Raw genomic sequence first — 26,019 nt, forward strand, 5'->3', positions numbered from 1 at the left:
CATTTTGATGTGACCAAATACGTTTTGACATCCCACAGTTAGATGTTTCTTATAACCTATCAAGGAGCCCCTGGAAATTGTGTTAATTTCGGTGAGGCCATTGTCGCAAACTCTTAAAAGGACGAGTTAGTTTGCTGGAACTAAAAGAGTCACACACTTCCTTGTTTTGTGGGGGTGGGTTAACTTTAAAACCATAACAGTGCAATTTATTACTTTATCTATTACAAAACGCTGGGTTACTTGCATGAAACCCAGTATTTTTATTAGTGGCTATCAGTGGAAGCTCCAATGGTATCACGTCTGTCTCTGACAGACCAGTTGAGTTGTACTATTTGGCCATGCTCCTTACAATAATATGTTCAACTTCTCCTGTACTTCCTTCTTGTCAGATGTCTTTTCTATGCCACACAAAGATGGAGGTACTAATTAAACATCTCACTCTGTTTTCAAAGTACTAAGGATTATGCAAGTTTACTATGGAAATATAACCCTGACTCAGATTGCATTGGCTCCCAAAGAGATCAGATCTAAAAATTTAAAGCATCATACACCTGACTCAGCTTTTTGGGCTTTGCTCAGACCAGACAAATTCAGCTATAAGGCTCTTTAACATGAAACTGACAGTTCCATAATACTATACACACATCCCTATAGGGTGGGGGGGACTTGTCCGAGATGCTAAACCCCACATGATGCTTTGGAGGGGCAGGATACAGCCTCTTTCTTGAATTCTGCCCCTTTATTCAGGGTAGTGGATGGTGTTGTGATATTGAAAAGGGACATTCTAAACTAAAACATGGAAACCTAGTAACAATTGTAGTCTAAATTAAACAAGGAAAAAAACATTTGAGATAGGATAAGCTGATTGAGACCTTATTTTTTGCCTTTGTTAACAAGATGTTAGCCAAGCTGATCACAATTTGGCTCACCTTGAAGTTAGACTGAACATGCTGAAGAAGCAAGCATAGCTTTTTAGGGGAAGAAAGACAGAATCAAGTAGTTGACTGCATAAATGTCATGGACGAGCCGCTAGTAAGACTCAACTGGTCTGTCAGAGACAGACGTGGTGCCATTAGAGCTTCTGTAGTAGGTCACACCCAAGGCGATTCCCACAGTGAAACACCAAACAAAGTTAGAAATAAAACTAAGAACATTGTCGCTGCAAAACACAAAGCTACTGTAGATGTCCGTCACAGAAAAGACAGCTGGGAGAGGCTAAAAGTACAAAGCAGAGATAATTATATAGCATCGCTGCACAAGCTTACGAAAGTCTAAAAATCCTACCATCAAGCATGCTGACAAAGGCTTGCACTTCAAAACCCACAGCCAATCTGTTGGTCATTACTTATTTACAAAGGCCTTGAGGCCGCAGGTCCTATAAAAACACATTTGATATAGTATACACCCAGAGGTTTTTTTTCCCCCTGTGTTTGTTGCATTGAAGTACCCCTCAGGCTAACCCGGCGACTCCCTTACATGTAGCCAGCAAGTGCTGAATAGAATAACATCCACCTGGATTGAAGTTTATTAGCGTGCCAATCAGGTTGCTGGGTTGATATTTAGCTGATGGCTAGAGCCCTGGAAAAGCTTGATTCTACTGCCCAGGAGTGTGGAAATCTGTTGTGATTCAACCAGAACTTTGAAGCAACTCAAACAGGGGCTGCAGATCAATACAAATGCTAACTAATACATATAAACATTTATTGATTACATGAGAAAATGTAATGTTTAGAATCACTTTACACTGCAGATCTGCGCTGAGTCAATTTAAACCATGCTGACATGTGGATTTCTAAAGGCCAAATACCAGCCATATTAGCAAGGGGAGCATAAAGTCATTTGTCAGTTTCAATTATCCTATATCTGTACTGCCCCACTTTGTAAACATCAAAATGCTGGTCCTGCTTGTTGCATGGCTTCCTTTTAACATGGCACTTAATGACAGTGACTATTACTCTGATCATTTCTATAATGGCTCCTGTTGAATAACAGCATTACCTCCAGTCAAGATTAATAAACAGTGATATAATTTCACGAGACAAGATAAAAGCAAGGTAGCTTTTGAATTCGCCTTGCATTGTGATGATACATATCATCTGTGGCCCTACGCGCTTAAAAGACCTCAGAGGGATCCGACAATAGCTGAATAGCCTTGGGCTGCCTATCCTTTAGAGCCTTTCTCACTGCTTGGTGCTTTCATTAGTGCCAGGCCTGTTTAAGAGCTGCAGTCTCTCGCTGTCACATGAAACCTTGTGGCAGAGAGCACCTCGGTAGTCTGACACGTTTTCCATAAAAATTGAAACGCGGAAAATGTTCTTTCAGATGTCCTCCCTCGTCCACGAGTGTCCTACCTCATTATTTTGGGTGAGGAGTTTGGAGAATTCCTCATGCCTCCGTTGCGTTGCTTCTTTTTGGGCGACAGAGCTGAGTGTCGGTCCTCTTCAACTGCAACACAAACATAGGAGTTTTAAAGGGGGGCGGTGAACAGAAATGAAGCACAGTGCTTTCAGCAAAGACAGTGGACGGACAGCACAGCACAATCCGAGGACAAAGATGCATACAAAGACAGAGGAGGAGGATGTGGGGACACGATGAGTCGACAGGACTCTGCAGTGTAGAGCACACATTTAGAGAAGGCAGACAAGTAACAATAGCAAGTGTTTTAAGTAGATATATTGAAAGACACAAACATGCAATCTTCATATAATTAACCTTCATGCTTTACTGTTTTTTCTGCAATATTTTTCACAAAAACCAAAGCTACTTTCCCATAGACGTTAATCACTAGGATGAGGTCATTCTTTAAACCCTTTGTTAGTATGAGTTCACTCACGCCTCTTCCATATTAAGAATATCTTTTTCAATAAGTTAATGGGGTGACATGTAAATAGCAGAAATTCTAGGCTGACATTGAACCTTGTCTTTATTGCTGGTCTCATGTAATTAGGTTAAGCATGATTTATGTAGAGCCCCTCAGATGCTGTCGTTATCATTTCACCAAAGTGTGCAGAGCTCTTCATACGAAAGGTGAAGGGTCGGGCTGTACCATCGCTACAGTGAAAGTTTTTTTTTTTGGGGGGGGGGGGGGGGGGGGGGGGGGTTTAAACAAAAATTAAAATATTTTGATTAGAAATGTCTTAGTTTTTTGAAGGTTGGGAAAAAATGCTAATTGATGTTTCCAGTTTGTTTCCACAATGGGGGAGATATTTCCTAATGTTTCTTAGATGGTGTCCTAAGTCGATCCATTTATTGCCAACTTCTCAATTTCCATTTCAAGATATTAGGAGTCAAAAGTTGTCTATGACGTGATAACAAACCTGAATCATTCCAAAGGACTGTGGGAAATAAAGGACCACTAACAGCTCCCGTACCTCTGTGGCTAACACAATAAATAAGTCGTCTAACTACAACTTTCCTCTTTCTATAAGGCTTTTATTGACCTTTTTGAGTGACATAATAGTTCAGTGTGTTTATGAAAGTCAGCTGGATAATTAAGGTCATTTTGTCACCCGGACAAAGCGGCGTTCCGGCAGCTGCAGCGCCGTTAGCCTGTCAGAGACTGAGGCCATAATGGAAAGTGTTGAAGCGCACAGGGCCTTCCATGAAGAAGGATGCTCCAACCCCTAACATCTTGCTCAGCCTGTTCAATATTTAATGTTTCACAGCTGACAGCTGCACACACTGGGTCATTAGTAAAGAATGCTACACATGCAAGCACTCCAGGCTGCCAAGCACATGCTTTGGTTGTGCCGTTGAGAACAGGCCCTGCAAACACTCTGAGGAGGCGAGGGGGGAGTGATCCCTTACACTGCCTCTGACTGACTGTGGCATTAGTGGAGAAACCAGGGTGGTATCTGTATTTCACTGGCAGGCTGCGCGCCCGTTGGAGCCGGATGGCCTCCTCGGACACCCCGGGTATCCGGCCAACCTGGGTCAGGTCTCCAGGGCAAATGAGACTCAGTTTCAGAGCAGGGGGCTTCTTGAGAGGCCACAAGCTGCCCTTACGGTTGTTGACCAAAGGGATCGACACAGCAGCAGCTCCACTGTGGGCCCCCCTACAGACCTGGGTTGCTGAATTGTGGTTCAGTTTAGCTGACTTGTACTGATCTGCTGACAGCTGGATTTGGGGCCTGTTGTTTGCTGCTAAATGAAGAGGAGTCAAAATCAGCAGCTAATCAACTGGAAACATGCGGTCAGCATGATCAAAGCACAAAAAAACCATCGTTTTCCATTTTTTTGATTGGATATTTTTAGTTTAATAAACCTTAATAAAGTCTAAACAAAGAGATGTACTACAATCTTTATATGAACTAGTGAAAACTGCTTCAACAAACAGATAAAAATATAATAAATAATGAAAAGGAAACAATGTGAGGAAACTAACCCCTTAAATCTTCCAGCGAAACACAAGATAGGATTTGATTTAAAACGACTTCAATAAGACCTGCTGAGTATGTTAATAAAACATTTTGTGACTCTTATCATAATTAAAGAACAATCGCTGGTTTTGGAGGATAATCCACTGTGGCACAAGAATGCTAATGGCTGAATAATTAAATAAAATCTCATTCTTATTTAACTGCCACTTAAGCACCATCTATAGCCACTAAAGAAATGTTTGATCTGACGTTTACTTTTTTATTTATAAAAAAAAAAAAACATGAATTAATAAACATGCTTTCAGGTGTTTCAGCCATTGTTGAGGCTTAAGAACAAGGAAGTGACATGGTAAATTAAATGCCACGAGCTACAGCGTGCAGATTATGGCTGATGGAGGAGGAATGAATCAATATCTGCTTGTGTTAGAATAGAGGGGAAAATTCGGTGACCATAATAAAGGAAGAAGCACACTTCTTGGGAAATTAGGAGACAGACCAGATTATTATTTTAGCAGTCAGCTGTCCAGCAGATTTTCTGTTCGTCTCTTTACTGTCAAACATCCACAGCACTTCTGAAAGTGGCAGATGTGCCGTCTGAAGTAGAAGATCGCTTCTCTGAACGTCTATTGTGCAGTTGGAGCTACTCTCAAGTATCAACTCTGTCAATGTAACTGTAGCACCATCTGCTGTTGAGCTGTAACTGATCACCAGCACAAAGAAATGTTGTCCTCCTGCTCTGCAACTGCAGGGCGGAGATGGATGATGACAGACTGGACAGTGAAAAGGTTAGAGGCGGGTCAGGTGGTCAGGAATGCAAAAAATGAAGTGTTAGAAACTGGTGACTGAGGGGGAGAGTGGAAATGTGAACTTACTTGATTTGATATATCCATTATAGCTATTTTTAGCTGGGAAAAATGCAAAGATGAATGACAGGTTACAGGCAGAAGAAGTTATAATGAAAGCAAATCATAAATGACAACGGGGAACTTGAGGCTGAAGGGTTTGTATTTTTTAAGGCGGTGAACAATCAAGGTGTCTTGAAAAAAAAAAAACTGGTTACGGCTCTCAGAGACAGGTCGGTTAGATGGCCTATTCTTGATTCAAGCAGCTAAAAAGTGAGAAGCCTTGTTGTATTTGCAACCCTGACTTGTAAAGAAGGAGAAGATGAGCCTTTTTCTGCTATAATGAAGTCTATTTTAGACATTTATGTTGTTTTACTATATAAAGCACAAAAGAAAAGTAAAACTGGTATTTGCCTGTATCCTTCCGTCTTCCCCTAAAAATGTAAACCCCATTTTTCTTTTGGTACTCCCTGTGTGGTGGAACTTTCTGTGAGTCACTTTTTGGGTCCTGCACTTGCTCATTAGTGACTTATTTCAACCCTTTACTCCCAATAAAGGTCATGCATTGTGCTTAAGGCAGAACAGTGACAGCGATGTTCAAACGGGGACCTCGCTGGTCCTGGCATCTGTCGCCTGCAATCGCAGGGCGCGAGCAGAGTCACAGGACTAACAGGCAAGCATCTGTCCCACAACAAGAGGAAAGCAGAGGGGTGGGGGGACTCTACTGCCTGGTGGTTAGGAACTGTCAGGCTGAGTTTCATGACAACCGGTAGCACTCCAAAAATGAAAATGCAAACATAATTTCCACGTCAGGCCTTATAAGGCCTCGCTCTGTGCATCTCATGCACCGTGTTGACAGCAAGTCTGGAGCTACGCTCAAGCTTAGCTAGCCTGGCAAACCTTGCAGCACCCCACCCTGGAGGACGTGTTGAGGGGTGTGAGCGCCCAAAGACGCTTAGCTTCACAAGACAGAATGCTCTTTGATCCAGAGATATTCTCTAAAAGTGTATGACAGTCTGCAATGTTTTCCAGCAAATTGTATCAACGCTCTGCAAGCTCAGACACATTTTTCATGCCTGCTGCGATACATCAGTGCAGAACCCTTTGGCTTTAAAAGGAAATCAAGCCTGCACTAAGATTTCTGCTCAACCCAGTTTACTTCAAGTTAAGAATCCAAAACAAAACCATAACTGTTGTTTATGTTTTCTAAAACCATTTCTATATTACCATCCTCTTAAAGATACCAATCTGTTAGGGTAAAAAGTCGAAGCTTTAATGTCACATCCCAGAATTTCGCCATCAAATGGGATTTTTCAGCAGAATTTAGTAAGAGCTCATGTTAAAGTGTATTCTCTTTTATAATCATTAGAAGCTCCAGTCTTTTTACCTGCTTTCCAAACCGTTTTCTCAAACTACTGGAAAATTTTTCAAGCCGTCATGTCCATCCATTTTTAAAAAGTACTGCATTTGAGACATTTGGAATAAATGGATCCCCTTCAGAAATGCTGCTACACATTTCCTGAACCCAGTTTCTTAACTCATACAGTTTTTCACATACATGCATAACTTCTGCATTTTCATTCACATTTTTTTTTTTGTTTTTGTTTTTTTGCAGCAAGTATGTAACCTTTTAAGCTTTCATCTTAAGTACACTGTAAACGTCTTGCAACAGAAATTGGAGGAGGAACTGGCTTTGAAACAGCAAACACTTAATTTATTTTGTATTTTTGATGGAATTGTCAGTCTCCAAAGAAAACGCCAGCAGAAACAATAACCCAGCATGCATCACAACAGCTAGAAAGTCACGTCCAGAAGTAGAAGCACACATCGAAGAGTACCAGCTCACGGAAGAGAAAGTCACAAAGCTCAAGCAGTATGTGTCTCCACCACGGTGAGCACATGGTTGCTAGAGCTTAGCAGCACACAGGGTAAAGCCACACTGCATAGTTTTAAAACAGTGCATGTTACAGACACCGACGAGCAAACGTCATGGCGACAACTTACAGGCACGTAAAGTGGCCGAGCATTCATTAACAGAGACAGCAGAGAGGGGGATGTCCCGTCGAGGGGAGTCCAAGTTACAATGCACATTAACTGGCATGCAACAGCAGCCCCACGCAGAGCGGCCGCAACCAAAACAACATGCCAGTCTCATTTTCTTGTGGGCAGCCGTCTTGGCTACAGTCACGGGTTCAGACGAGAGGAGAGGAAAAGCAGGTTAATGTGGAGGGTCGTTCTGGAGGAAGAATGGACAAACAGGGCATAGAGGAATGCTGCACAAAACAAACTTTGTTGTGGCAGCAGGGAAATGTTCAATTGAAATTTATTTTTAATGTAGACAAACTTTCATTTAGGGAATAGTGTAGGAAATGCCATATCATCATTGTGTCACGAGCTGAAGAAACAAGAAAACCACATGACCTGAAGACTCCTGACTTATATGTACTATCATTTTTCAACTCGAAGTGCTTTAATTTGTCTCTTTTTTTTTACTAAACCATTCAAGATCTTTTGCAAAAATGGTCTCCAAAACTCAAAAAGAACACTAAAATGAGAGCAAATAAAAGCTGGATGTGAATATAAATCTATTTAACACAACACAAACTGCAAAAAGAGTTTGCGATTTATTATATTTCAAATCCATAACATTATTTTTTCATACAGCTTCTATGGAATATGATGTATTATTTTTTCCCTCAACCCAATAATAATTAAATAAATATTTCTAACTGGTTTTCCGGCTGTTTCTCTCAATAAAGATATTCACTGTGTAGCAGCGAGGACATCTAGTGGCAGCTTATGGAATTACAACCACAAATACTTTATACACGCAAATACATTTTCAATTGTGGCCTAAAAAACCATTCGGACTTACAATTTAAACTATATTTAATTTTGTTGTTTCACTAAATTACTGATTTTAAATGGATGAATTTAAAAAGCAACATGCACATGGTAACGAGGAGAAACCCAGGCAATACATGCAACATTCAGACAGGCCTCTTCAGTCGGGGCAGGGGATACAAGCAGCAGGCTGTGTGTGTTTGGAGGGGGAACAAATTCAAATTACTCACAATACATCACTGTTATGTGATATAAATATATAATTTGTTTTTTAAGAAAGGAGTTCCCAAGCAGCAGGAAAAAAATACATCATATGGGAAGATTATGTGTTAGACGGACTGCATTTATAACAAGACAAGTTATAAGATCAAAGTTAAAAATAAAAACGAAAAAGGTAAATTTTGTCTTAAAGTTTACAATCATGATTCATCCCGATACCTGTACATTTTGACCTGTTTACATTGTATATTATCACATAAAATTAAGTACCAGACAAAGAAAAATAACAAAATAACAAAACAAATACATTTTCAATTTTACCCTTTTTTTTAATCAAATAAAAACTCTTAATAATCCTAAAATATATGTCAAATATTTTTAAGAGCTTTAATTTCTTACATTTTAATGATGTAAAACCCAAATTAAATGTAAAATAAGAAATTACAAATAAGTCATGTCATAAGCCAAGTCATAAGACATGGATTGGTTTGAGCTGCATTGTAATATATGTTGATGTTTCTTAAATTTTTGCTGGAATTAACAATGTTTGACAATAATGTATTTTTGTATGGATAATCATGTGGCGAAACAAAGAGAAAACAGTGTGTTTTTGTGTGTTTCCTTACATTTCTTGCATCCACATTTCTTTATCCTTTTCGGATCACTTATGTCATCGTGACATGCCTTACAGTAAAACAGTGCTCTGCAGGGGGAGAAATTAGAAACTTGTTTTTTTAAAAGGTTGGGTTGATGACATCACATCACATTCTTCCCAAATTGCATCGACCACAGGCATGAAAAAATTGATTTTAAAAAAGTCGGCATTGATCCAGGAGATCTTGTGACATTTCTTCAAATTTAGAGTTTGTTCAGATTTCTGCTAAATTGAAATTATGTTATTAATTAAGGAAGTAAAGGACTGAATAACTCGGTCCAGCCGGTGCATACAGTGTCTGAATGGAAGTTGTGAGATAAATCTGAAAAAATTCTTGTAGTGTTTTCCAAACTTTATCTTTAAAATAAAGCTCTTACCTTCATTTTTTTCATTTATATCTACAAAAACATACCTATGTCTTGTTAATTGGCTGAAAGATATTATCTTGTAAAAATATTTAAAACATCTTTAATCAGTGAATTGCAAATCAATCCAAGAAAATCAAAAATACTTTAATCACACAGATTGTTTACCTTTTTACTTCTTTGGCATCACTGGCAATGAAGAATCCCAAAGTACCTTCTTGCATTTTAACATGATTTCCAGGGTTGATCAGGGTGCTGGGAGGAATCATAAATCAAACACGTCAAACCAACAAGGTATGTGATCGACTTATGCCGTGATGCATGCGGTCAAAGCTCATGTGGCAAAACTGCAGAAGTTTATTAGATTTGGTTGGAGAAAGAAGTTGGCAGTAGAAAAGCATATTAAAAAAAACATTAAAATCAAGCTTCTTTTAAATTCATACTTTTTTAAAAACATCAGGAGTTAAGTCATATTTTTGTTTGTTCAGAGAAAGTTAGGATATTAATGTTAATACTGCTTTTTGTTTGTTTTAGGCATTTTTACATTTAAAAAGAGCTTAAAGTGTGTAAGGGAAGACTTTCAAAAGATATTTCGAAAAATGTTTTTGACATAGTCTACATTAATTGCTTGCTCAGCTGTTATCTCCTTCACATACCTGCTTTCCCTTTGGTCAGACTTGTACTCTATAGCTATGAGGAGCAGTTTTAGCTTCACATAGCACAGTCTGGAAAAACAAAAAAGAAAGGTTCTTGGTGAAAAAAAAAATTTAAACATGTAGAAGTAAATAGAGGATTTTCTACTTATTTCAAACAGTAAATTACATTACACATGAAAATGATCCTGTTCGGTCAATACCTTTTTATGTGTTCATTAAAAATAAGAAAATTAATTCAAAGATGATTACTGTACTTTTTCATAACAATAACCCAAATAATTTCAAAATGTAATAACTTCTCATTAGTTGTTTCATCTTTTCTGAAGTTATCTAGGATTTTTTTTAAACTAAAATAAAGCTATTCAAAAATACTAACACTACAAACTTCAAAATTGATAATCTTTGTATTTGTCAAAGATGTTAACGAATGAAAGAATAAAAAAGATTTTGGAAAAAGTATGAAATATTTAAATGTTCGTACTCGCAAATCACTGGGAAGGACAAACCCACAAAGGCACTCGACAGGTACTCTGTGTACATTTCATTGGAGACTCCTTCCAGGTAATACTTTTGCCACGTGTCCTCCTCAATCTAGAATGAGAAGGCAAAATTGCGTTGTTGCAATAATTACAAAATGAGTAATTCAGCCCATTCCTTTGCTTATGATCGATTCTGTTTTTAATCTATGCATGGAAGAGTGATTACCTTGATGAAAGACCTCATGGAGAAAAGGTTTGCCAGCATGGTGGACAGGCCTTGAGCAAGGCAGCTCTGGGCAATAAACCCCAGCTTCAGCTCTGCAAGGCAAATTGCGTCATCTCCCTCTTTCCAGTTCCAGCTTGGAATGTTGAGCAGGTGAGCCTGTAGGGTGGAAAAACAAAAGCAATCTTCAGCACATAAGATTACAGAGTCTCTCTTGTTTTAATAAAAGCCATGAAAGTGGATTTCAACCAACCTTATTGTGGTACTGCAACATCTGAGTTATTATTCTGATCTTTGGGTGGTAGTTCTTGATGGATATGACTCTGATGCAGAGCAGAGAAATTACAATTACAACCTTTTCAAAAGCTTTAACAGTCAGCTTTTTCTTTGCAGAAAGTCATCACTTTGATGACTTGATTTGATTTTTGTACAGTGGAGCCACAAAAGTAGGTTCATTCTGTTTTATCTCAGTTTCCTTTTCGTTGAGCATATAGTTGTTGCTGTTTTTTAAGTGCAGTTTACTTTTAGAAGGCAACAATTCTGAAAAATGCAAACAAGTGCATGTAGAAGGAACTGCTTTTGCTTTAAGGTGATTGTAGTCCTGATTGCAGAGGACTGTGTTCTTCATACAAGGTGGTGCTCACAGTCACAGTCACTGCTGCTGTAGTCTTGATCTTAGCTTAGCATCTACCTTGCTTTTTAAATGGTAGCCTCTGTGTTGTCAATGGTTCACATCTTATATGACAGACCATAAAAAAGTTTATTCTTTATGTTTGTTTAATGTTAGTCAAGACACTTTGGTAAGAATGAGTGTGTTTTATTAATAGAGTACGGATTTTTGTCTTTTGGTTGGTGGCTTTTATCAAGGAAAGTACTAATAACTCAAAAAAGGTTGAAAAACACTAGACTATGATTTCCAAAATCATGTTTTCAGTTCAAAAATGTGCTTTTTCCTATAAAGACAGTATCTAGTGGAGCATTATTCATTGATGTGATTTTTCAAAAGCCTAATAACCCTTTAGAAAAGCAAAATGACGTTCGTTTCATTTGGTTCGATAAATCTATTGTTAAATATTTCTAATCTGTGTCATATTTTACTATGATTCAGATTTAAGCTTGAAAAATGTACTTAGTTCCCATTTAGTTCCAACAATTTTCAAAATTATACTTTTTACTGAAACCTTTGCATGTTTCATTAAAAATAGGTACCGGTAGTTGGTTTTTTTAACTATACAAGAAAGATTTTGTTTTCACAATAAAAAAACAGAATCATTTTAAACCTTTTAACTTCCTGAATTCAATGGTTCTTAAAAACAGATTTTTTTTTTAGACCAAAGATGTGATTTTGTTTCAATTTAAATTGATGCAATCCGTGACACTAGCAAACAAATATATTTTTTTTAAAAGAAGCACAGAAACAAATGTGGATTTGCAGCATTGGTGTCCAGACCTCATGATGTTGGACGCGTCCTCGGCGTCAGGGTCAGCGCAGTATTTGTTGGCTAAGATTAGGCAGGCATCCGCGGACTCGATCTGGATTGAGAAAAATGCAATTATCCTGTTATAATCTCACAAAAAGATTCAGTAAAGGGACATTGTGAGTTGGTGGAACAATTGTGTTACCTTGACTCTAGCCAGGTCGTGTGGGTTTAGGACAGAACCTTGGTAAAACTCTACCTGGGTGAAATGGCGCTTAAACAAGGCTTCCAGCTCAAGATTAGGGGAAATACTGAGATAAAAAATTAAGAAAAGAAATTGTAAATGCCCTGATATTGTTCATTTTTATTAGTTCTGCTAATTTTATATGAAGAATTCCATTTTTTTAATTGTACTTACTTATGGAGAAAAACGATTTCTACATTGACATCATCCCTGTCCTTGTGTAGGAAGTCTTTTAGAAAGTTGGACACACTCTCCAGTGTTATATGACCACAGACCACGATGTGCCTGCGAAAAGAAATGAGATGCAAACAAATTATGACATCCAACCGCAGTGAACGTGAGCCAACATGTTACGGCGGACACAAAAACGACCTTTCATCTTCTACCTGGAATGAAAGGGTTAACTTGTAGTTTGATATTCAGGTTGTAAATCTGCATGAAAGTAATAACTGATAGAGGACGGATGATCATTGTCATGATTTGGGACTGATGGAGGCCAGAGGGCAGAGTGGATTTCAGTATCAGATTATAAAGGATCAGTTTACTCGGATGGAGATTATGAAATCAGCACACAGTCTGTTTCAGTTCCTACATTTGACAGCCTTCTCCTATTGTAAAAAACAATTACATAGATATATTCTTTATAAAAATGCTAATGACTGTTTTACACATTTGTAATGGTGAAGGAGTTTTTGTGTATGAATACAGCAGTTACTAAACGTGTTGTGTACATCAGAGTTCCTGGTTTGTATAAACATTGCAAGGGAAACAAAAGAGAAACTGTGGTGTAAAATGGAAAAAACGTGCTTCAAAATATCTTGTATGGAGTCTGAATTTATCTATCTTTATTTTTTTTTTAATCAAAATCTTCATAAATTGTGGATTGACACTTGCCATACAGTCAAATTATTTACTTTCCTATTTTTGTAATTTTGGGTAGTGTTTGTAATTCAGACATTTGTAATTCCTTTTGTTTGTCTGTTGTATCATGTAAACTGGATATCTTTTTAAAAAAAAGAAAGTAAAAGAAAGAAAAACAGGCTAACAATTTCAATAATTAGAAATTAAGATATAGAAGGAATTTTAGGATTTCTACTTTTGAACTTTTAAATAATGTGAAAAAGTTTGTTTTTTATGAGTAAAATACATAAATTTTGGAACAAACATTGAGACATTTTTTTTTTTTTTTTAAGGATTTGTCTTCTTAAAATCTTCTGCTAAAACTAAAACTGCTGTTACATAATTTTCTGAAGTTGATAACTCACTTTGTAGACTTTTCTGGTATTGTAAGTTTGTGCTGGGTTTTTTTTTTCTGACTTTTGTAATTCAATTATTAGTCAGTTGTATCATATAAACCAGATACATTTCTTTATTTAAAAAAACAAATAAAAGCATAGATGGAGTTCTACGGTGGAGGATTAGAGCCATGGAGAAAGAATAAAAAAAGTGCATTAAAAAATTCGGACATTTTTCTCTGAATTCTCTGTGGCCCTAATCCTCTCCCGTAGAGTTATACATTAAAAGAATAAATAAATAAAAAATAAAACGTTTGTTGAATTTTCAATAGGTAATCAAAGTCTGTTTTTTTATTAGTGATAACATTTTTGGAATAAACACCCATTTTTTTTTTATTTAGTTTTGTTTCATTTTTGTAATCAAGGATTTTTTTTCTTCTTTTTAAAATTCCCTGCAAAAACTACAATAGCTTTTGTATTAAATAAAAAATATCATATTACAAATTTAATTTATAAGGATGAAGTAACCTGCAGAATCTCACTTGAAAACGTTTAATAAAAGAAATAAATTGATTTTTGGGCATAAAAAAAAGTGCTTTATTTGCTTTGTTGCAGAAAGCTGCCTCAAGAGGATAAGCATGGCTGAGTGTAACAAGAGAGAATAGAAGAAAATGGTTAGTCTGCATATGAGCAAAAAAAAAAAAAAATACACACATTCTTTGACACAGAACGCATTTAAGACTAATGAGTAACTAAAGTACGGTAACTAAGTTGTAACTAAGTGCAATCAAGAAAAACAACAGCAATCAACCTCTTTTAGGAGTAATGCAGAAAGTGTAAAGGCTCTAATACAAGAGTGTGTGAAGCAAAGGTGACAGATAAATGATAAAGATCAGCTGATACGATTTTCACTTTTCTCAAAATACAAATTTAGCTTTCATGGTTATCAACCAGAAATGCATGAAAACCAAAATTGCATATTTATAAGAAGCAAAAATAGCCCCAATTTTTATGTCTTTACCACCACATTCTCCTTTAAATTATGTTTTAAAAAGACAGTAAACTTATTTGAATGCGTAGCAGAAAAAGATCCTTTCAAGTATTTTAAAAACTTCGTTTCAATTCTCTCTCTCATTTCCCAGGGTGTAGGTCAGACTGAAGATAAAGGCCACAATTCAGCCAAAGCAAAGCACAAAGCAAAGCAATTGACAGCATCTCAAGCAGGAAAAAAAAGCAGCTTTAAAAAACTAGCAGCATATTAGGCGAGGGCACACAAATGCAGGAGCTATAAAAAAAAAAAAAGCTTAGGGTATTAATTAAATTATCTTTTCAAGAATAATCATCTTCTTATATAACCTTTAACTATTTTGAACCAAAGTTTATTTACATGTAGAAGTTCCAATTATGACTGGCTGTATGTCATGGGTTATTTTTGTAAGTGTTTGATCTACTAATTGGATTTTGGCTGGCCGTGACAAGAGGACAACAAAAAGACAATGACACAAATGGTTAACAAACACCGACTGGGCACACAAACAGACAATAATTACCAATGAAACATAAATGTAAGATTTTCTCATCTAATGTAAAACTAGGAGACACCTGCAAGTTTGAGGGGAGAAAAACTTGGTTTTTGCTTCCAAAAATATATATTTTTAAATAGTATAAGGCATTTCACGGGGTTAAATAGACTTTAATTCTTGTTAAAGTACAAAATGTTTAGCCAAACTTGTGTTAGACCTCAACATTTAGCAAACAACTATATATTATGCATTTTATTTTGTAAGGAAATTCTCAAGTTCCTTAATAATAAAACTTAAATTATAACCAGTCTGTAAAATATTTGATCTTTTTATACTTGTTAGGATCACATGAAAGTGTGATACATGATTTTATTTTTGAAAAACCAATAGAAAATGCTCATTTGGATCAGATTTAAGGATTATTTTCTGCAGCAGGTGATTAAACGTAGTTTATAAATCTGTGAGAAAATCCAACATGTCCATCCATGATTATAATCCAACACTGAATAGATGCCATCTTGACAAGACATTTTTTCATGAAAAAAGAAGCAAAAACTTTAACTTTATTTTTAAAAATGTAGCTATTACATTTCAAGATAAAACCATTAAAAGACATCAAAACAAACTTGTTAAAATGGCAACCTCTTTGCAATAGTTAAAGCAGACATTACATACATTAAAGCAGCAGCAATACATTAATCTGCACATTGATCATGGCCAACTTCTTCAGTCACAGTGTGACTTTACTGCTGGTTGAGATTCATTACATCTCAAATGAAAAGTGAGTGCCTTTATGAAAGGGGCTACTCAAGTCACACAAAACCACACCAGTAGTAGTTTGCTATTTCTTTCATCTGTTTGACTTACTTTCTGCCTCTGGTCGAGTTATAACTCCCGCCATATTTCTTCCGATTAAGGATGAGAGCAGCAATTTCTGGCACGTAGCGAGCAAACATGGCCTACATGCATGAAAAAGAAAAAGAAAAGGGCATGCAGAGAAGGTTCTACTGCTGTGGAGGCAGCAGAGCCTCCTTGAATACTTACTTTCTCCCATTAACTGCACTATAGGAACCACCATATTTCTTGCGGTTTCCTATTAACTCTATGATTTCAGGGACGTAGCTTGCAAACATGGCCTAAGGAGAAGATAGGAGACAGAAGAAGAGACTAAAAAAGAAGACAAGAGAAGAATTGCAGGTCCTCTCATTTTGGTTTTAAGAAACTTTAGTCTCAAAAAGAAGCATAAATGTATGTGGTTGAGTTTTAGTTATATTAACTTATTAAAAGAAATCAAAGGAAAAAAGATTATGTCAAATCATTCCAAAATAACGAATGTAACTTAAAGTTATGTCCCAGTTACATTCCAAGTGTTGAGGAAAAAGTATGTGAATGAAAAAGGAAACCAAAAGGCTAATATTTACAGATAAGTGAAGAATAAAGGAGAAAAATGACAGCTGATGAGCGGTAAGCCGATCTGTGGTAGAAAAATCAAAGTTATCGTTATCCAGAAAAAAACCTTATGTGCCATGTTTTGTCCAACAAACACACATGCTGGGGTGATTTTGAAAGCAGAGCCAAATGAGTGACAAACATTCAAACCTCAGTGCATCCTCCTTTGAAACTGTAAACACTAATCGATGATGAAAATACATAAAATGTGTGAGGGTTAGAGGTTACCCTTTAAAGAGGCGATTTAGCTGTATTTTCATTGGGGAGGCCGGTTTAAAGGAAACACTTAAGCTTTAGGCTTACATGCCACTCTAGTAGAGGTCAGTCAATCTGCATCAGATCCGTGCTTCTTTTATTTTAAAATAGTTTTTCTGAGTAGGAGCATATGCTGCTTGATCGATAGTAAGATTTGACAATTATACCCTAAGCCATTTTATGCGGTTTCGTATTAACATCCAGCAAAAATAAATACGATATTCATATGTACCCCTATAAAAATAGTGAAATAATTCTATTATGTCAAGGTTTAAAATTTGTGTTGCAAATTAGCAACAAAACAGTATTTTTCAGAGTATAAGTCTTCAAAATAAAGTAATAAAGTGGCCAATTAGGCTAAAAACTTGAAAGTAGCTTCTTCCACAGAAAGATGCTACCATGGTAGGTCAGAGTGATGCCCGCTGTCTGTTTTGACGCACGCTAAAAGAGGAAACAAATGCAAAATTTCTGCGTCAAGGAAGAGGCAGCGGATGCGAAAATTGATGCGTGAATTCCGTTCAGTGTGAACGAAGCATTCTCTGGTTTTGGCAAGTCCAACGTACACTCTGGAGCAACTTAAATGGTTCTTTCTTCTATGTTAGGCATTTTTTGGCTCCTGAATCTTATACTCAGGTGCGACTTGTACTCCGGATAATACAGTAATTTTTTAAAAATCTGTCCTTTTTTGTTTTATTATAGAGTTCTCCAAAACCATGGCAGTCATTTATCTTTACATTATTTTAAATGAGCATAAACAACATGTAACTGATTAACCATGTAAAGTTCCGTTACCGATTGTGAAACTATATTATACACTTATTTGCACGCTGCATTTAGGTGCTAAATTGAACAGATCTATGAAATAATGGGCACAAATAATCAATAAAGTTTTATAAATGTAGTTTCCACTTTGTGCATCCACGTGAATTTTCCATTCCATGCCACACAGCTTTAGCCTTTTAGTCAAACTTCTATAATAATGAGATTCTAATTTCTAATACTAAAATAACGTTTAAAATATACTCAAGTCAGAATTAGGTCTGAGAAATGGTAGGCATAAAGTAAGATCATGTTGGTGCATTCATATGGCTGACCTTCAGCAAATCATCCCCATCTTACTGTGTTTGTTGGAAAAGGAGGTTGGGGTAGGGGGGTGGGGGGCAGGTGAACAAATCACTTTTAAATTTACTGTAAATACAGGAACTAGAAAAAAAACATCTAGAAATTACACAGACACAAACATAAGCACCACGTCTGGATAATTGCTGCATAATATGGTGGAATGGTGGTGGGCCACAACAGCATGAAAACACACAGACCCCCCCCCCCCCCCCCCCCCCCCCCCCCCCCATATCTGTGAGAGCCGCTTCCTCACAGGTTTTACAAATACAAAGTAATGAAAAGGTTCTTTTACCAAACCACCAAGGATGAAGAACACCATAAACAGGCGGCCAAGGGTGGTTTTTGCGTAAACATCTCCATAGCCAACAGTGGACATTGTAACCATGAGTAAGTAGACACATTCCCAGTAGGAAAGTGCCTGGGAATTTTGGAAGTTCTCCCAAGGATCCCCAGAGTTTTCCACCTGGAAGAGAGTTGGAGATTTCAAAAATATATACTCGTTTTTACCATATTTTGCTTTTATTTGTTTTTCAGCTGCCACTGTTTGCGTCAATTTAAGGATAATACTAATTCGAGTATTTCTTTAAAACAACTGAATTATGAACTTTTTTTCTCAAACTGGAAGAGTTTGTGCAAATTTACCAAATGAATGAAGCCCGCTGCCGTCAGCCATGTGCTTATGAAGATGGAACACAAGTTTACCAGCTTTATCGAGTTGCTGGTTTAAAAAGGATCAGATAAAAAAGGACAAAGAGATCATTTATATATATGTGCATTTATTATATATATGTGTACAACCAAATGCATTCATTTTGAATTCAGATTGTGTGCATAAATGACAAAATATATGAGTTCCAGGACTACTGTAGATGACAGTGAATAAAAATAAGTTTAAGTTAGGTTTATTTACATTTTTTTTTTCTATTTACTATTCCAAATCTATATAAAGTCCCTGAAAGACCTCAGTCCAATTCTTCGTGTGAGAGAAAAGTAAGGAGATTATTTTTAAGCATTTGAAAATGCTTTAAGCTCTCTCTGACAACATCTGTGCAAAAAGCTTTAATTCTAAGAATCGAGGACAAAAAGAAAAATGTGGTATTATAAAGCATTAAATGTGTGAAGTGGGCACATTACAGACAAAAATCCATTTGAATCGATGTTTTCTCTCACCCTTTAGCTGCTTCAAGCTATATGTTATTAAAAGAAAAGAAAAAATACAATACAGACACAAATAAAAAACTGAATAATAAAGAACACCTACCTTGTCTTGAGTATATTTAAAAACTGTAAAATTTCTGAGAACTGTATCAACCTCAAGGCCCTTAAAAACCTCAAACCTGTGAGAAAAACAATAAGGAGAAGTTGTTAGGTTTTTGGATCCATTCAGAAAGATTCGACTGAGAATCAATGACGTGATACCTTTGAAATGTTGTCCCATTTTTAAAAACTTTAAAGGGTTCATATTGTTAGAATAAATTAAGCAACTGTAGAATAAAAGCATTCTCATCATCTCGCCAACATGTCAGTATCTGTTAAATCCCCGGCAATGCAACATCAGTTTATTTGATCGTCATTCCTGCTAAGAAAAAACTTGGAACACAGAAATAATGACAACCCAGATTTGGATGCAGGTGGACACTGAATGAGTGAGTAAACAGTTGTGACGTCAAATCCCAAATTTGTGGGTATTAATGGAAGGAGAAAAACTGATTTTGTTGCCAGGAGTTCAAGGACGACATGAGCATCAAAATCCTCTGTCAGTCTAAGCTTCTCCGTCACACAATCAGAACCTCATTTCTACACGCAGTTGTTTGTTTTTTTGCATCACGTATCGCAGAAAGATTAAATGATCAGTTAAAAGTTATAAAAGGATCTTTTTTTTCGTTTATTTTTCCTTTACAAATCTGCATCCAGTGCAACCTTAGTTGGCTTTAGCAATAGGAAAGACATAAAAACAGTTTGTTTTTCACTGATGGAATGCACCTCCCGCATGATCTGCCGAATCAAATAAAAGACCTAAAAGCTGAACACTCACTGTAAAGTAATATAATAAAATAAATAACCATAATAAAAAACTGCAGATTGGTGTGCCGATCTCATTTTTCATTTTAAATAAGCGCCCGCAAGATGGGGAGCATAATTCACGGCAAAGCCTGAACCGGCTCCAGCTGACACAGAGTCCACAGAGTTCTGGACATGCTAACCTCAAGCTTTAACGAGATTCCCTAAGGTTTCCATATCCTGCAGGTCTTACCCCAGTAAGCGATCACGTGGAAGCATGCTCCCAAGCTAAAGCAGATGCTGTCCTGGTCATCTTTGTCAGTGACTTGCCCGTGGCCCATCCGGACCCTGTAGCCATTCTGGAACAGTTCTCCCGTTGATTTCTTGCGTCTTGTTGGGTTCGAATTTTGTTGTGGATCTGTGACCACCTCAGGCCCCCGGTACACTAACATCTTAGTGGGAATCATTTCTACGACCTATAGTACAGAGTCCAGCTATACGTCCCAAAATCTGCTTCTGTTCTTCACTGCTCTTCATCCACCAAGTGAGACATCACGGAGAAAAAAAAGTATTTCCATCCACGAAAAAAGGACTAAAAACCTAGATGAGCTTTAAGGTATCAGCGCTAACAGGCTGGTGTCAAAAGCAGATCTGTTTGGAAGAAGCGTCATAATTTGAATTAACTCAGACCTTCAACTGCACTCTCGCAGAGATTCGGTGCGTTCGGCGAGCTTACAGCAAACCCCTTTTTTTCCCCATCAGGATATTACAGTGTAAGCTCCTTTAGAATTCATCCAGGGAAAGGAAGAGACCAGTCTGTCAGTCTGTCCATCAGCGGCTCATCACTATCAACACAAACTGCTGCCAACAATCCACATCTCATTCTTTAATCTTGACCAAGAACAGCGTGTATCTTTTTGCACATTGAGCCGAGAGCAGGACCAGTAAATCTGTGCATGGACCAGGGGGGGAAGCTCAGGGAGATTTATGGATTCAACGATTCCTGTTTAATCCTAAAATGAATCACAGCTGATGCAATAACAGTTCTGCAAATAATTTTGCAGATAAACGCGCAACAAGAGTGGTCAAATAAAAAAAATATATCATTAAATTTCATGAGTCAAAGCTGTTTTGCCCTTGATTTAGTGGAGCCGGGAGTTGATGCATTACTATACATTTAGAAATTTTAAGTAAAAGCTCCATTACGTTTGCAACATTATTAACTTCAATGTAATTTTATTTTCAAGGCTTAGTTGCATAAATACTTCAAATGTAAGCATTTTGGATACTGTGATTTAATCTAGTTAAGGATCAATTAGGTATTTTTAAATGTGACTATTTTTAAATCAGTACACTAAATCCTTTATTATTTCAAAATTACAACATTTTTAAAGTTGTCATGCTCTGAATATATCTACTGACATATTCTAGATATATATAGACATGAAATCAACACTATATGTGGTAAAATTCTGTTTATTTGATGTCCAAAAGCTCCCCACATTTAAATTACGGCCCTTATTTCCATTCAGTAATTATAAACATTTACCAAAGGTAGTAAATGCCTTTTCCCTCTCAGAAGTCTTTTTTTTAGAAAGGTGAAAGTAAAATAGCAGATTTCTGTAAAAGCCAAACATGTCTTTAATTAATAAAGACTTTTTTATTTGGTTTTGTGTACTTCCATAACATAATACTGGATCATTCATGCATATTTCTAAACAAATTGTTGCTTGAGTGTGTCATGCATCCACTTAGAACCCTGCACTGCACAATTATGCACGTGGAGAAGCAAACGTTGCTGCTGTTTCTCTGTTAAAATGTTTCCACAGCAGGATGGACAGATTGGCTTAACGCCTCCTGAAATATGGACTGCTTAGCTGATAATGACCTCATCGTCTGTTTGACCTGATTATCCCCCAATAATTAATAAATCTTCTTCTTACTGGCAGACTCTGGCAAAACATCAACACCGTTAGAATCTCTATTTATTAAAAATATACAGCCTTTGTGTTCTCATTTTGACTTTTCTGTGTGGGAAAAAACTGGATTGGAACTGGGCTGGAATTTCAAAATAAAATATTAAATCTTACATATTAGTAATCTCCTTAAGAGAAAAATGTAAAACAACTTTAGGGTAAATAAATGTAAAATTCATTGAGTAAATAGAAATATGAAAAGAAAAATGTCTGTCAAATTTTAGTATATATCACTTAAAATACAAGAAGTTATAGTTTTTATTATGATAAATTCGTAATATTTAATTTCAGATTCAGCTCTGTTTATAATTATGTTTTAAATATTTAAATAGAGCACTAAAATTAACAAGCCTGATATTGCCAACAGAAACCATATAAATGTCATCATGATTATCAAAGCTTGGTTTCATAAGAAAATTGAACAGGATTTCAATAAATCAGTTTTAAAGACTGATCCAATTCTATTAGGAAAGCCAGCAACATAAAAGTGTTGGTGCTAAAAAGTTCAGATTTGAAAATCAGCAATACTCCTAAATCTCCACTAGATGGGAGTAGACACCAGCTGCTTCTCCATTTGTTAGCTTGTTAAACAGAAGAAAAAACAGTGAGTACCTAAACATGTCATTATTGTTCACTATCTGTAAATGATGTGGCTTAAACTACTACAAAGGGAACTGCTTATGAGATGTTCCTGAAGAGATAAGAATGTCCCATTAAGAACTGAAAATCCAGCAAAAAAAAAGAAGAAATTATCCCTTCTAATCCTTTAATTCCTCATAAACCTCTCCAAGTGATGAGCTTCGCACATTTAGCAGATTGACTTCTATTATAGATAAATCCTAAAAAGTTTTTTTTATTTATTTATTTATACACATTTAGGTGTGACAATCTGAACTGGAAAGGTGAGTGTGTGAAAAAAGACATCAAGCAGCATATCTTAAAATAAAAGCTGCACAAACTTTGCATTGCGAGACATTTGATTCTGTAAAACAGCATCATTCAAATAAATACACCTAGTTAAGCTTCCAAACCATCGCCTCGGAAAGTTTCCATATTGTGAGAAAGCAGTTTTTATCTAAATTTGATCCATTTGTTTAAAATTTTACAACCAAGCCAACCCAAACTGTATTTCCTGACAAAACTGATAAACATTTGCATTATAATAAATGTTACATAATGGGTAATATCAACAAGTGTCCTTCATTTTATGCAAAAAAAAATTAAGTAACAAGATAATTATACTGAAGGACTTATCTGTGAGATCCACTAAGCCCACTGGATGGCGCCACAGGCTGTGGGGTTTTAAAAATAAAAGCTTCAAGATTGAAAGCAAACTGCCTTACCAAGCCAACTCCTGTTCAGGTACACTGATACAAACACGGGCGGAACCGTGAAGAAGTCCACCACTGAGTTGACCTCCAGCCAGAACCACAGCTTATCATTGGCAGCAATGAACTGTGAATACGGAAAAAAAAAAATCACACCTTATACAGCAAATCGACACCTGTAGATCCCAGGTGAACCAGAAAGTCTGCTTACACGGAGGCCAAAGTACAGCAGGAAGAAGATGTTGAACGCCATGTCTATCTGCAGCGTGTAATTTGAATAGAAGTGCTTGCAGAATTCAATGGGGCTGTGAGAAAGACACAAAAAAATATGTTTATTTCCACATTCAGAGTTGGAAAAAAAACATAAAATGCTTTACAATATTACAAAAATCGTAAAAGATGCATTGTTCTTCTCCTGAAAATGCATTTTTAAGATTTCCAAAAGAAGAGAAACACAACTATTTCAAAACAGTGCAAACATTTGTATTTTCCATTTCAATGTAGATCTATTTTTCTGATGATAAGGAGCATGCACTGTTGCTGTAGCACACGCAACAACTTGTGGTAATACCTTATTAACCCTTAAATAACTGCAAAACAGTTTGTCCGATGACTGTGATCTGTTCCAAGTGCAATGCTTGATGGGACAAAGAAATGGTGCTGCTTTCCTCTCAGTCTTGCATTACCCATCTTAGAGAGTGATGGAAATGCAGAGCCAAAGCAGTAGTTTAAGGGTTAAATGCATGCAAGGGTTCATGTCTTCTTTCATGAGTTCAGGCAGCCATAGCAAGTGCTAGCAATGTAGTGAAGGCTCACCCTCCAAAAGCTTGTGTGTGGCCCGGAGAATTCAAATAAAGAGACATAATTAACCAGGTAATATGAGAATGTTAGTATAGTGTATGAATATTAATGACCTGGAAGTTAAAAATATCTTCTGGAATTATAACTCACGCCTGAGATGAAAATACACGCCAACAGCACACTCAGGATTTGACAAGACCGTGGAGAAAAACACTAAATCCTTTTAATAAATAGCTGCATTGAAACAAAACAGGATTATTTACGACAGGCACAATGATGGTTAGTGGTGTTAAAAACGGAAGGATGACGTGTTAAACCTGTAAAACAGCCAGACAGTCAAATTCCCCCTAAAGAAAACAAATGTTTCCTTGTTTTAAAGGCCTTTTTTTTTTTTTTTTTTTTAACCAAAACTGTTCATTTTAAGGGTTTTATGGGGTTTTTGCTACAAAAAAAGATTGTTAATCCTTGGAAGTTGTTTTTTCTTTATTTGTCTGATATGGAGAGTAGTCCAAATTGTCCACATTTATGAGGATGTCACAATTATATCCTTCATTTTTACCACAGTGGCTCATATAAAAGGACATTAAGATGAAGACAAACTGGATTTTTTTGTTAGAAAAACATTTTTGTGTACTTTTTTTACCCCCCAAATGTATCTATTTTAGTCTGACTTTGTATTAGTTGATAAATGTTGAGATTTTATCTCTAAATTTCCATCATTTTCTGTAGAGTCTAGGCTGAGGGTGAAGGAGACTTTTTCCGTCAAACTCTGATATTTAGCTTGCTTTAAAACTATTTTCTAAACATAATTTCCTTGTTTGGCTGTTGCACTGTCTCGGTGCAATCTCCTCTTTGCTGGTTAATACCCGTTGGATTATGAAAAATGGCGTTTGTTGTGTAAAAAGTATAAATAGATTTGCTGTGATGAAACAATGTCCTCATGGAATTGGAAACACGAGAGTAAATATTTCAGCTAATCTGCTTCAGCAAACTGGTCTTCTGGTCAATTAAAATGATACTTTTTTTCTCATCAGACTTAAAAAAAAAAAAAAAAAAAAACTTTCTCGGTCAAATTATCTGGCGTTCTTAGTTAAAGTACATCCTGCGAGGAGACACATTTCAAAGCCATAAATATTTCGATGAAATGCTTTTAATTTTTTTATTTTTTTCCATGATATCTTTAAGTCAAATTTTCTTAAGTTGTTTTTAACTTTTTTTTTTTAATTTAATTTATAGGCAAATTATTTATATGATTTTGCCTTACAAAACTAAACACCAGGATGGACTCACCACATACACCAATGTAAGATTCAAGCAAACAATGCAAAGACTCTTCTAAAACGATCTTCCTTTTCCAACTAAGTCATGCAGAGTGCACGCAAAAATATGTTTTTACTCTCAACTGCAGACTATGACGAGATATAAAATGTTATTTCTGTCGTCATAAAACTTCTCTAATTTAAACATTAGTGCTGATGCTACAATTAAACATAAAAACTAGACAAAATTTTATACAGACTTTGCAATGTCTCTTTTAACCCAAATAAACTCTAAAAACTAATATAAATATGTAAAGTTTACAATTATAAACATAATTTTTTTATTACACTATGCTTGAAAAAAAAACAAAAGACAGGTTTTCAATTATTCGGACTCGGAGGATGAATCAAGAGATTTCATGAACATTTCCAAAAATTGCATGGATAAATCTATGGGATCTAAAAAAAAAGATGCTTTGAAGCTAAATAACTGATCTAATAAATACTTTGGTTCTAGCCTTTGAATCAGAACTACGCCTGTAAATAGATCAGGAATTTGGCCGGCCTGCAGAACCTCGTTCTCCTTTCTGTGAGTCCGTGGCTCCGATTAACCCTTGTGCTATCTTAGATGACCCCACCCTTACATTGACGTGTTCTCCCTACCATGACAAAGGTGGATAAAGGTGGAAAGATTTCATGTTATCCATGGACACCAGTGAAGATCACAAATCATTGAAGAAAAAAAG

The 26,019-nt window shown here is 36.3% G+C and overlaps 1 protein-coding gene across 26 annotated transcripts in view; it reads right to left on the reverse strand.

Annotated features, from left to right (window-relative positions):
- The window catches only part of kcnma1 (potassium calcium-activated channel subfamily M alpha 1), an 81,522-nt gene that overhangs the window by 16,769 nt on the left and 38,734 nt on the right, over nt 1–26,019 (reverse strand). For 6 of the 26 annotated variants that reach the window (XM_023949851.1, XM_023949854.1, XM_023949846.1 and 3 more), the window contains exons 4-22: nt 23,425–23,518; nt 23,229–23,340; nt 19,170–19,245; nt 18,551–18,626; nt 18,201–18,371; nt 16,127–16,218; nt 12,499–12,609; nt 12,286–12,391; nt 12,113–12,195; nt 10,916–10,985; nt 10,666–10,821; nt 10,442–10,551; nt 9,961–10,029; nt 9,473–9,559; nt 8,911–8,987; nt 8,296–8,304; nt 7,226–7,399; nt 5,252–5,284; nt 2,352–2,445 (exon numbers count right to left, since the gene is read on the reverse strand). In XM_023949851.1, the coding sequence (XP_023805619.1) occupies nt 2,352–2,445; nt 5,252–5,284; nt 7,226–7,399; nt 8,296–8,304; nt 8,911–8,987; nt 9,473–9,559; nt 9,961–10,029; nt 10,442–10,551; nt 10,666–10,821; nt 10,916–10,985; nt 12,113–12,195; nt 12,286–12,391; nt 12,499–12,609; nt 16,127–16,218; nt 18,201–18,371; nt 18,551–18,626; nt 19,170–19,245; nt 23,229–23,340; nt 23,425–23,518 (1,800 nt within the window). Of the gene's footprint in view, nt 1–2,351; nt 2,446–5,251; nt 5,285–7,225; nt 7,400–8,295; nt 8,305–8,910; nt 8,988–9,472; nt 9,560–9,960; nt 10,030–10,441; nt 10,552–10,665; nt 10,822–10,915; nt 10,986–12,112; nt 12,196–12,285; nt 12,392–12,498; nt 12,610–15,949; nt 16,042–16,126; nt 16,219–18,200; nt 18,372–18,550; nt 18,627–19,169; nt 19,246–20,162; nt 23,181–23,228; nt 23,341–23,424; nt 23,519–24,029; nt 25,057–26,019 lie in introns of those variants that run through there. The other 20 variants (XM_023949864.1, XM_023949871.1, XM_023949859.1 and 17 more) reach the window with 11 other exon arrangements.

This window comes from Oryzias latipes, chromosome 19, assembly GCF_002234675.1.
Source record: "Oryzias latipes chromosome 19, ASM223467v1".
NCBI lineage: Eukaryota > Metazoa > Chordata > Actinopteri > Beloniformes > Adrianichthyidae > Oryzias > Oryzias latipes.